We start from the raw sequence: 12,137 nt of genomic DNA on the forward strand, positions 1-12,137 counted from the left end.
AATTCTATGTACTTGAAGAGCAAAGATCTTTTTCACGCATAAAGAAACCTTACTATATTTAACATTTTCACTTTTCTTCATCTTTTCCTGTTCTTATATTTCTCTTTGAGTTGTTTATTGCATTATTTTAAGATGTAAAGTTGCTGTTGAATAAGGGCGTTGCGCAAATAAAACAAAATGTATATCTATATCTAATCTCATACGTTATGATTTTTATCGATTTCCTACAAATTTTTGGTTAATTTTCGAAAACAGTGAAACGGGGGTCCGTACGGTACCATTTGTCGCTCGATCAAACACTTCATTGACGACATTTTCAATGCGCATACGCGAAAAAGGCGGCAGATGTAACAACACTTGGTCGTACTAAGAATTTAGCCACGGATCTTATTCCGGGGCTATCGTATCGTGGAGTCGATGTGTTCGCTATATTTGTACGAATAGGTTTCTCATATTTTGTCCACTTTACCACCTCGGACCAGTGATTCGTAATTCCACGGTAATGACATTTGTGTCGCACGCGACACCCGCTACGTTTCACCTGCTAGCACTTTCTCAAGGTCCTCCGTATTTATATGCATCTTAAGGCGACATCATCTTTATGCGCCTGCACCGACTTCTTTAAGTTTTATTCAGGATTACTATCGCTAAACGATTTTACATCAGTTCGATCGGTGACCGTTTTATTTACGTTTTTGACCATTTGTCGCTTGCTGGCGTATACCTTCCAACACGATACACGTAAGTCTTCTCGTGTCGTGCGATTTTCGCATGTCAAGTTCGATTTCATTCCTACTACGCGTAAAACAATTCACGCTGGTGGTGTGTGTCACTTACGATTTTATTCGATTCACTGATTCCGCGACACGGCGATCGTTTTCTGTCGTCTCGCACTTATGATCGAACATCATTATTATTATTATTATATAGTAGGTTAGATTAACGTTGCACCGATCGTGCTACAGATGCGTAGGTACGCATGGTAATTACATTTTTCTTTTTAATCGAAGCAATGAAACTTTCACCGTGACGAGTACGATATAGATCGTACTTGTTCACAAGAACCTCGGTAGATGCTCGAATTTCGCTTTTAAGAATTCGTTTCTCGCCTTATCAAATCTCTCAGTCTTTGAAGGATCTTGTGTCTAAGTACATCTGTTTTATTTGCAGAATGCCATTACACCATTGATAAAATAAAACAGACTGTACCTGTGGTTTATTCTTAAAACAACAAACCAAGAACTCATATAATAGAGTTACAAATATATCTTCAAAATGATGGACATCGATCCTCCACAATTTGTGTCTAAAGATGATGAAGTTCAGTATTGGATGGATCTTGCCCATCAAATACACAGGAGGTAAATTACAATTGTGTTATGCTATGTCATGTTTAAATGTTATTTGCAAGAGTTGATTTTAATATACAAATGTCTAACTTTGAATACTCTGGAATATTAAAATTTATGTTTAGAAAATTCAAAGTTTGTATGTTAAAATTATAGAAAAGAAGATATAGAAAGAGAATTGGAAGAATTTCAAGAAAATTCACAATTATTAGAAAAAGAATTAGAAGTATCATTGGAACAAGCAGAAAAAGCTAATAGAGAATTACGACAACGAAATACAAGACTTGCCACAGAAGTGGAACAATTGAGAACAAGATTAGACCAACAGACATCAGATTGTGCAATGTTTCAAGGAAAGGCTCAAGATTTACAATCGCAACATGACCATTTATTAAAGTACATAAGGGAACTAGAACAAAAGAACGATGACTTGGAAAGGGCTCACAGGTATTCAGTAATTACATCTATATTTTTACCAAAATACAGTAGTGCCCACATAAGTGACCACACTCGAGACCGGCCACGGTCGTTTATGTGGGCATGGTTGCTTCTCAGAATTAAACGGAGATAAGGGAAGAGGATAAGTGCGAGTGAGATGCAATAGCTGGCCATCCGAAACCATGTATACAATGTATCGATAACGACCGGTGTCAAGTTACGCTCGATGTTCGAAGCCGCTTGGCTTCTAAGAATTGGTGGGGATAACCGTGGTCACTTAAGTGGGTAAAAATGCGGTCACTTACGTGGGCACTACTGTACTTGCACTGCTATTGTATGGACAATGTATTATAATTAACTTGACTTTGTAGGATAAATAGGGTAACGGAAGAGGAGATTGAAGCCAAACTTAATTCAGCAATAGAAAAGAATGCGTTATTGGAATCGGAACTCGATGAAAAAGAAGGCCTAAAAGTTATAGTACAGAGACTAATGGACGAAATTAGAGGTGGAATAAATAATCAATAAAACTTTAATAAACAAATAAGTAAATTGATTTTAACAGTCCGTGTTATTACAGACTTAAAACAGGAAATTCAAGTTCAAGAAAGGCATCAACCAGATAATGATAAATCTGCTGACAGAGTTCGTAACCATGTTGATAGTAATAAGCTGCAAGTTGAATTGGAAACTCACATACCACCTACTAGCCCAATAGTACAACAATCCATAACTCCAAGTAATACAACTTCACCACTAAAAAGTAAGATACATAATACATTTCATAAAACTAAGCGCATGTTTTGCTTTGGATCTAAAAGATGATCTTTAATATTATTAAAATGAACAATCAGCAAGAAAAGTATTAATGTCTAACGAGTCATAATAATCGTGGACAAGAAACAGATGCAAACTGTAACTTTAATTACCTTATCCTATCATATATAGTTTTTTGTATATTACCCGAGATTTTTTCTTCTATAATATATAAATTTGTTTATTTATTAATATTTAAGGCTAACTGACACGAATCGGTTGGTTTAACTTTCACGCTTCATTAACATACTTCTGTATGCTTTAATTAATTCTATTTTTCTGTACATATACATATATAATACTGTTATCAATGGAATAAAAATTATTTTAACAAACTTGTTCTTTATTTTAATTTACATACAGTTACACACATTTGTAACTGATTTGCATGTAAACTTGTACTTATTTACTATGAAAGTATTGTTGCATAGTAATATTTTATTTATAGGGGTGTGCGGGTAACTCGAAACTCGAGTTCGAACCGTCAGAAAAGTGATGGATTTGGGCAAAGCCCGATATATCTCAACCAACCAAACTGCTTCGGGATCGATCATTCGACGCAAGTCGGCCCGAAATGTATTGGGCTCTGCCTTGATTCACCAATTTTTTTGTTGCCGGCTCGAACCTGAATTTCAAACCCGCACACCCCTATTTATTTATTTTCTATATGTTCGATACTCTACTGTCATATAACTGTAGTAATTTATATATTTTCTTATTTGCAATTAGTTGGAAACAGAGTTGTAGGGGGTGTAACTGGGAACAACAATAACAATAATAATGTGAATCCGCCATTGGCACCATGCACAAGAATATTAGCAATGAATATGATTGGTGACCTTATGAGGAAAGTTGGCGTAAGTATAATTATATTTTATTTTCTACTATGTTCTTTAAGTTTTTCAAGTACACTTTTAATGCACATAAGAGTAGCTTGTAGCATGGCTTGTACACGTTTGAATTTTGAAAATTATCTTCGGTTGTAAATATTATTTTTGGTACTGGACGATTACTCTGATTATATCAAATTTTTTTTTGTCTTTCCGACGAAATTCATTTGTAATATCTTCCAAATATCGTCTGTTTTACATTGTGTTTTGTAAAATATATTAAAATTTATGCCTGTCGTGCGAAATCCTTTAGTATTACGTTAGTCGTTGACACTGGTAGTACGATGTAGCTGGCATTTTGGTAGCTTAACAGGTGGGTCTGCATGGAGTGTAGGAGGGTAAAGTGCACTTGTCTGGGTGGGAAAAAAACAATTTCCACTACACCTACCGATTTACCATCCGTCCAGGCTCACACACCTACTCAATGTTTACAACAGCAACCTAAGTCAACCAAGTGCTGACCAAGTTCATACTACCTCACCGTTAAATTATATTCCACATTTTTACGATACAGGTCTTTATTTGGTTTCTTTTGCTTTGTATTTCATATTTTCATTCTGTACGCATATCACGCTTTCTTCTCTCCTATTTGATCATCTTATCTATAGTGAGTTTCACCAACAGTAAAAACTTATTTATGATGTCTTTCCTAAACATACAAATTCTGGCTATATAACTTTTTCGTACGATGATAACATGTTGTTTAACAATCATTATTTAATCAACACAGGCATTGGAGAATAAGCTAAACACGTGTCAAAATCCATCTCGAGAGGATCAAGCCGTCCGTGATCTCTACAGGTAACATTACAGCAACATAATAATTTTGAAAAATTACATCATTGTCCCAGTATCCCTGTGCACTGCGTGTATTTGTAGTAAATGAATATCATGTATCAACAAATCTTAATATAAAAATTTTTTTTAAATCGATTTATAATTATTTGTAACTTATGAAATTGAAAAATTATTTCTAGTCTCGTCCCTTTGATAAAGGGATTTTTGATGAAATTATACTAAAGTGATACATGATAATTACTAAATCAATTGTACTTCTTAGTTTTATGTTCATTCTTTTACACATGTAGTGCTTCCTGTGAACGTTAAAGATCCGAATTTGTGGATTATCAAGGCTTCCCACGATCCCAGTTCTTTAGTGTCTTAGTCTCTGAAAGTTCAAAATATTTAATAAGACTGCATTACTTTTTGTATAGCGCATCTTATCGCTTGCGCTACTTATTAAGGTAGAGCATTCTTTTTTATATTGTCCTAAGTGTAAAGTATCCTGCGGCTTAGTTATTAGTAAGATTCTGAGATGAAGCGATCAAAATTAATCGATACGATAATAGGAAATAAGCAATATTTCCACGTTTTTATATTAGTTTCCTTAATATCACTTAATGCTTCCTTTCAGTTCCATAATCGTACTTCGTCGTTTACCGCATTTTGATATAAATGTATATTTTGTGTAAGCGAATTGCATTTAGTTATCCAACTCTTCCTTGTGATGCAAAAAGTACATCATAATATTTTTATTATAATCTGATATGGTCTTAATAATTTGAATTTTAGGAAAACAAGTCATAAATAATTTCAGATAGATGTATTATTCTACAAGTAAAAGCAACGTATTTATATAATTTTCTTTTTTTATTTTTCGATCAAGTTTTTAAATGTTTAACAACTGAAATTATTAATGACTTTGTTAGCTAGGATTATTGGAACCTTTGATATATCAGATTAATATTTTCTCGATCAATTTATTTAATTTTCTACATATCTGCATAATGGAGCTTCACTAAGTTAATTGTTATTATTTTATCACAAGATTATGTGTATTATACAATAATAATAATAAAAAAAAGAAAAAAAACGAAAAAACAAAAAATCTTTCGTCATTATTACACATATGTATGTAAAGATACATAAAAAAAATAATTTTCAAAACAGATGACATTTAGAAATTGTGCATTTTACAATCTAAATCGAGTAACTGTAATTACTGAATTTTAGATTAAAATCTATGTAATTTTAATTAAAATAATATCTCATTTTTTTATATTTCCGTACGTTATAAAATAAACGTAATTTCAGAATGTTAAAGCTTTTGTGAACATTGAATCTAGCCAACTATACTGTATTTTAATATAATAAAATTATTTAATTTCATATATAGCAAAACGTGGCAATAAATTAGAAAATTTAAATATATAATAATATAAGTGCACTCGTAAATAACTTATTGTACACTTTGAGAGTACGTGGCTTCTGCAATACCGTTCAATCGTATTGTCAACTTTAAGATATACAAATAAATTACAATAGTGAATCTGTTCCAAAAAGAGTCCAATTACATTATAACAATATTGATTATAGACTGAAAGTGACTCCATAAATCGTAGAAACATTTGTGGTTCAAACTATAATAGATTATTTAAATGTTTACCTTTCATGCACAAAATTTATTTATTACATTAGCGCATTTCACCAATGAACTTGACCTTGACACATATACAGGTCGGAGCTACTGATTTAGTTTTCTAAATATTTAGTTATGATCAGCGATCTTTAATGGTTTTTTAGATAACCATCAAAAATTAAATGCAAAACGCAAATTTTCTTCAGGACATAAATTCTGGAATATATATATAATTCGTATAACATTGTCGAAACATGCCAGATCGAGAAATATTAATTCTTTTATGTATTTTACCGTATGCTCGTTCAATGTAAGACCATAAACAACTATCGATTGAAACATTTGGAAAAATTAATTAGTACCCTCATGCATACATGTTAAGGTCATCGATGATGTGTCGTTAATGTAAATATACATAGCATCAAAGGAATCAACATTTATCACGCGACGTAATGTGAATTGCTACATTTATAACATTCTCCTTGCATGAAATTTACATGTCATTTTTATATCTCTTGTCACTAATGTTCGTACAGTGTATACAATAAAACTTTCCATTGTATTTGTGGTACCAAACTGCTTAAATGTTTTTTAAATTGCACAATATATAGTACCCGTGTTTTGTCCCAGTTTTGTGTGGATCATGCAATAACATTAATTATTTAATGTAAATAAGGCTTACCTTGAAGAAACAAGTATTATGAATTGCAAATCATTTAAGCTATTCTTTACTTGTATCAACATGCATGTTATACAGTCTATGCACGATCCATAAACATGTGCAGCATTTCTCAATCTTTCATTGTACTTCTAATATTAGAGCTACCTACAGTTTAAGCGATTAAGTGGCAAATGTGAAATAAAGATGTGTGTTTCGAGAAAAAAAGAACATTTTTTTGACGCGATTACGAATAAATGTCTTAAATATTTGAAAAATATGATTGGGAAACGCTGATTCGATAAACATCTGTTAAACTCCTATAGATCACACTTCTCAGTGTAAAATGGTAACAAAGCAATATTGAATTTTTTAATTAGGACTAGACGGCAAGTTCGAGGCTTTGCCTCTGGCAACAGCAACCACATTCGATTATAAACAACGTGTAATGTTTCAACAATAAATTATAACTTCGTGCGTCATACTTCTATTTCTGTTAATTTTTACGTATTGTTATTCAATCTCGACTATTAATTTATTATGAATTTGCGATAGAATGAAAATTATTTCTATCACCTTATTTATTATTTATCTTTATTAATTATTTAATTTACGTTTCTTGGACATCACAAATTGTAGAAGTTATTTGTTTTTTTTCATTTATCACAAGTTAAATATGTGCTTGACGATAGCATGAACAAAAATTTATAAATAAATGTTCTAATTTGTAAGTATAAAGTTGATAACGTGATTATTATATGTGTAGTAGGATTACGTTATTGCTCTGTAGATATTCACAAATTATATTAAATTAATAATTTGTGAACTCTTACTTTTAGTAGATAATTTTAACACAATTACAAACTTTACTGCGATTAGAAATAATACTGTAATGTCTAGTGCAAATTTAGCTTTTATAGTAAGATAGATAACGATACATGTCTATTTTTTAATAACAAAAGAATATTCTTTAAATAATTTGAAGAAATAAATTTGTGTGTGTTTTTTTTTATTTTGGCAATAAGACTAATAAGAAAATAAAGATTTGCGAGAAAATTTGACGCGTAGTGACTTATTTTTAATCAATGTTTCGGTCTTTCACGTAGACCCTCCTCTTAAAAAAATGTTTCTAGTTCGAAACACAATTGATTAAAAAGTAACGAGTATGTAAAAAAGCAAAATAAAGAACGTAAAATACATGAACTTAAATAATAAAGTTAATTGCGTAACTCCAAACTTATTTCGTACTGGAAGCAAAGAATATTTTAGTAAAAAGATCTATTTCTTTGAATTATTTAACGATTAAAATAAAAGCAAAAAAAAAAAAAATCATCTAAAAAAACTTATAAAAGAATATTCTCTTGTGTCATGAAATAATTCAATTTTATACTTCAAAACATATAAAAGCTACTGAACTATATATTTCAATATATACTGTGTGCTTCTATGCCACTCGCATAATTTTAAATAGCATCAGATCTCCAAATATTTATACAAAGTAGGAAACATACTAACACCACTAATTAAAGTATATTATCTAATAAGAAAAAAATTGTTAGTTCATACTAGATTCCGCTTAATGTATAATAATACAAATTATTAAATCGAAGTTATAATCGTTTGATGCTAATACCAAATTAATTGTGAACTTGATTTTCAAACGAAATTGAAATTCAAATAGAAAAATTTACATAATATTTATAACATAAATTTGTGAAAGTAAATTAAACTATTTGTAAAATAAAGATATTGTAAACAGTCTTCAAACCACTGATGTTTAATGCTCTTAAAATTCATCCCAGCAACAAATTTGTTAAGCGACGATTACTTACAAGATAAAAAAAGGTAAGCTAATATTATTTCGAAGATTTATTTATGAAACGTTTATCTTTACACGAACAATGAGTACTTGGCTGATTGAAATATCTTGTGTAATTCTCATGCAACCAGAGTTCTAGTATAGTATAGTAAACACTACATTGGATTCCTATAAAGAAACTGCCTTATTTTCTAATACACATTTTTGCTATGTAAGTATACCAGTAATGATAATAATGGTATCATGTATTGTAATAATGATAAATAAAATAGGGTTGTAATGAAAAACTAAAGCTGCTGCTTTTTATTTTTGAAACTATTTTTGAGAAGATTAACAATTTGTTTTCTTTTTTTTATCAAAATTATTAGTTGGTAAGGATTTTATACTTTGCAGAGAAAGTATAAAATGATAGAAAATGTGAATTAAACAAAAGAACATTTGTAACTGATCATTTTTGCGAGGTAACAGTCTTCATATTAATAGAAAATGATGGCGAAAAATGAAGACTATCAATATTTTGAAAATAGTTTGTAACATTTTGGGTCGATTTGTTAGAGTTTTGAATTCTATGTATCTATTGTAAAGGATGAACGTGTTACAACATGTACATTTTTGTGGAGTACAACATAATATGTAGTCTGGAATGAAAATGCTCCATCCACGATTGTTACGAATGATAATAATAATAGTAATAGTATTAAATGGTATGTATGGGAGTTACATATTATTTAAGCACGCTCGCCACGGATTCGTCGAGCCAGCTGAATATCCTTGGGCATGATTGTAACACGCTTAGCATGGATAGCACATAAGTTGGTATCTTCAAATAAACCGACCAGATATGCTTCGGAAGCTTCCTGTAATGCTCCGATTGCAGCACTTTGGAAACGCAGATCAGTTTTGAAATCTTGTGCAATTTCACGAACCAATCGTTGGAAGGGTAACTTTCTGATTAACAACTCTGTTGATTTCTGATATCTTCTGATTTCTCGAAGAGCGACTGTACCCGGCCTAAAAATTATATTTTGTATCATGTACTTTAAATACCATTAGAATTATTATACACAAGAATGTTCCAGCATCGGTGGTACAAGCGGGAACAGGGTGATTTTACATGAAAGAAAACAAATTAAAAATAAAAAATAAAATTTTTTCATTTAAGGTTTTATTATTGAGAAAACCAAGCGTGTGTATTCATCGAGTACACACGCATTTATCTATGGATTATCTTAGATGGATGGATCTAAATATGTGTGATACATGCTCAAGAGGTTTTATTAACATGAGTGTACAGAAATGCAGAAAAAATAATAAAAGTCTATATCGACATGTATCCATCTAAAATATAGTTAAATGTACAGATACTCAGTGAATATTAAAAATCAATTTTTTCAACAACAAAGCCTCAAATGAAAAAGTGTAATCCTTTAATTTTGATTTGTTTTTCTATCTAGTATAACCCCCTCCTTGGTCATACCACTGATGCCAGGATACTCTGAATATTAAATATAAATGTTTTATATACAAGTTACCTATATCTATGTGGCTTTTTCACACCACCCGTAGATGGGGCACTTTTACGTGCTGCCTTTGTGGCTAGCTGTTTACGAGGTGCTTTACCTCCGGTTGATTTACGGGCTGTCTGCTTTGTACGTGCCATGATTCAACCTAAAGCAATATAAGCTGTATTAATGATAGAACATTTTTGACAATGGAAAAGCAATTTAATTATAAATTTTCTACAATTCAATATTTACAATACATTGTTTTCATGACTTTAACTCTTTGCACTATGTATACATTGTACCTTTGTTGTACCTTGTTTCTATAAGATTTATTATAGAGGAAAGAAAATTGTATAGCACACGCAATGTGTAGTTACTGATATGTGTGTGTGTGTGTGTGTGTGTAGGATGTTTATATTATTTATTCAACAACTTTTTTGTAAATAAATGATATAAGTAAAAGATAAACTTGTCTAACTTTTCATAGTTCTTAAAGTTATTTGACAAAAAACGAAATAAGAACGTGCGATGTTAAAACTGCGATTGAGGGATTTCAAATGGTATCAAAATAATTTTATGAAAGGGGGACATAAAATTTACTATAAAAATAGCAAAGGATTGTAAAAGCCCAAGAAAATTATAAACCAAATTTACCATTAATGGAATGAATGTATTTCACTTTGAATACATACCAAAAGAAGAAACATTAGCGATGGGATATCCCAATACAAACAGAACGATCGAGGAACGCGGGAAAAACTATTTTAAAGAGTGTATATCGATATCTGGAGTAAACGAAGTTTAGGAGTGGGAAAGAAAAGATGGCGGGACGACGAGAGTGGGGGTACAATCCGTTGCTGTTTGTACGGAGAAACCGTGCACCGAGGAACGCTGCGCATTGCGCAATGCACAAACTTTCGTTCCTCTTGCATCGATACGGAAAAAATGCACGCTAATGAGAAAAATGTATAATCCAGACTCCTATTAATTTTCACAACCTTCAATTACTCTTTCGGCAACGAAATCACCGTGCGACAGAATCGAACGAATGACATTCGTCGTGAAAGAAGCCGCGAACGTCGGCTGCGAGAGAGGCTCGTGAACGATTCCCTCCACGAACGTCAATTGCAAAATGGAGGCAACGCGACAGTACGTTGCGTTCAGACGTGAAAACTCGAATTTTCCGACACTTTTAATTTTCTTCGATGCACATTACACTTCCCGCGAATTTGTTGACATCGGTAATTGCACGTGATCGAAGATGGTATACAATTTTAACGAGTTTACATACCTCTCAAAGGAAAAATTCTACGAGAAGCGAGAGCCAGCACTATCCGTTTCCTTATACTTCGATGGCAGTGGACGCTCTCCCAAGTCACGACTCCCTTGTCCCTACCCCCTAGAAATTAAATCGCGAGAGGCACGTAAGCCCGCGGTGCGGTGTATCCAATCGGATGTCGGATAGCAGTTGAGCCTCATAACATGGAACGTGCGATTGGCTCAGTCTCCTACGCCTAGAGTGCAAACCGAGAAGAACCCTGTCAATTGTAATATACATGATACTACTCTCAGCAACCTCGTTTTACTTGCAATAATTGTCTTCCCATTGTCGTCGAAAATGCTTCGATCGATAGATGTTTTAATTTTATCGATATTCGCTTTTGGAATTGAAGTATATCGATGAAAACTATTCTCATACTTAACGCTTGTTACTACGTCTAAATTTATACCCTTGCGTGCACGAACATTGTGACTTTGTTCGTGCAATTCCGTCTGCAATGAAATCAGTTTCGTCGTGGAAACTTCCAGAAAAATATGAGACGTCTGTAAAACTTTACAAAGAACGTCATCTTAATTTTTCGTACTTAACGATATTGTGATTTCAATAACATTTTCCTTTGATGATATATATTGAAATGATGCCAAACTATTGTCTCAAGGACTGAATATTCTTTTACTTTTTTCGACTGGAAAAAGTAGACGCCATTGCGTGCCTGAATGTAAACAATATTGTATCGACATTTGACTGATAAATTCACCGAATTCCTACGCTTTTCTATAACGAACTATTACAAACCAAATTGTACAGTACGTTACTTGATTTTATCAACGAATAATGTTGTAATTTGGCGTAATAAATGCTGTTAATTAATTCTGATTGAAATTAAAATGAGACATGAGACAACTTGCATGAGAACTTTTGTAAACATACACATACATATTACAGATTATTATGAATAATA

General features: G+C 32.0%; 2 protein-coding genes across 6 annotated transcripts; one reads left to right on the forward strand and one right to left on the reverse strand.

Annotated features, from left to right (window-relative positions):
• The first annotated feature begins 336 nt into the window (after window positions 1-336).
• On the forward strand, window positions 337-7,899 carry Nude (Nuclear distribution protein nudE). 5 transcript variants are annotated; one of them, XR_013080187.1, is made up of 9 exons: window positions 337-741; window positions 1,171-1,361; window positions 1,506-1,796; window positions 2,159-2,295; window positions 2,368-2,550; window positions 3,333-3,460; window positions 3,799-4,007; window positions 4,224-4,294; window positions 6,951-7,017. XR_013080187.1 is itself a non-coding variant. In XM_076771736.1 (8 exons), exons 2-8 carry the CDS (start codon window positions 1,276-1,278, stop codon window positions 7,006-7,008), a joined length of 954 nt encoding a protein of 317 aa, XP_076627851.1. In that variant the 5' UTR covers window positions 337-741; window positions 1,171-1,275; the 3' UTR covers window positions 7,009-7,899. The 5 variants fall into 5 exon arrangements, 1 of the variants encoding a protein (XP_076627851.1); XR_013080188.1 differs by having other exon boundaries at window positions 337-499; XR_013080189.1 differs by lacking the exon at window positions 337-741 and adding an exon at window positions 769-982.
• Window positions 7,900-8,421: 522 nt separating this feature from the next.
• LOC143345034 (histone H3.3A) lies at window positions 8,422-11,391 on the reverse strand. Its single transcript, XM_076771741.1, has 3 exons — window positions 11,186-11,391; window positions 9,922-10,057; window positions 8,422-9,400 (listed from the first exon to the last, which is right to left on the reverse strand). The coding sequence occupies exons 2-3, from the start codon at window positions 10,047-10,049 to the stop codon at window positions 9,118-9,120; spliced, it is 411 nt and encodes a 136-aa protein (XP_076627856.1). The 5' UTR covers window positions 10,050-10,057; window positions 11,186-11,391; the 3' UTR covers window positions 8,422-9,117.
• Window positions 11,392-12,137: the final 746 nt, after the last annotated feature.

Source organism: Colletes latitarsis, chromosome 8, assembly GCF_051014445.1.
Source record: "Colletes latitarsis isolate SP2378_abdomen chromosome 8, iyColLati1, whole genome shotgun sequence".
NCBI lineage: Eukaryota > Metazoa > Arthropoda > Insecta > Hymenoptera > Colletidae > Colletes > Colletes latitarsis.

Coding starts and splice junctions, on each gene's coding strand:
- Nude (XM_076771736.1), top strand. CDS start 1,276: ATGATGGACATCGATCCTCCACAATTTGTGTCTAAAGATGATGAAGTT. Junction 1,362..1,505: donor GCCCATCAAATACACAGGAG/GTAAATTACAAT, acceptor TTAAAATTATAG/AAAAGAAGATATAGAAAGAG. Junction 2,296..2,367: donor ACTAATGGACGAAATTAGAG/GTGGAATAAATA, acceptor GTGTTATTACAG/ACTTAAAACAGGAAATTCAA.
- LOC143345034 (XM_076771741.1), bottom strand. CDS start 10,049: ATGGCACGTACAAAGCAGACAGCCCGTAAATCAACCGGAGGTAAAGCA. Junction 9,401..9,921: donor AAAAAGCCACATAGATATAG/GTAACTTGTATA, acceptor TATAATTTTTAG/GCCGGGTACAGTCGCTCTTC.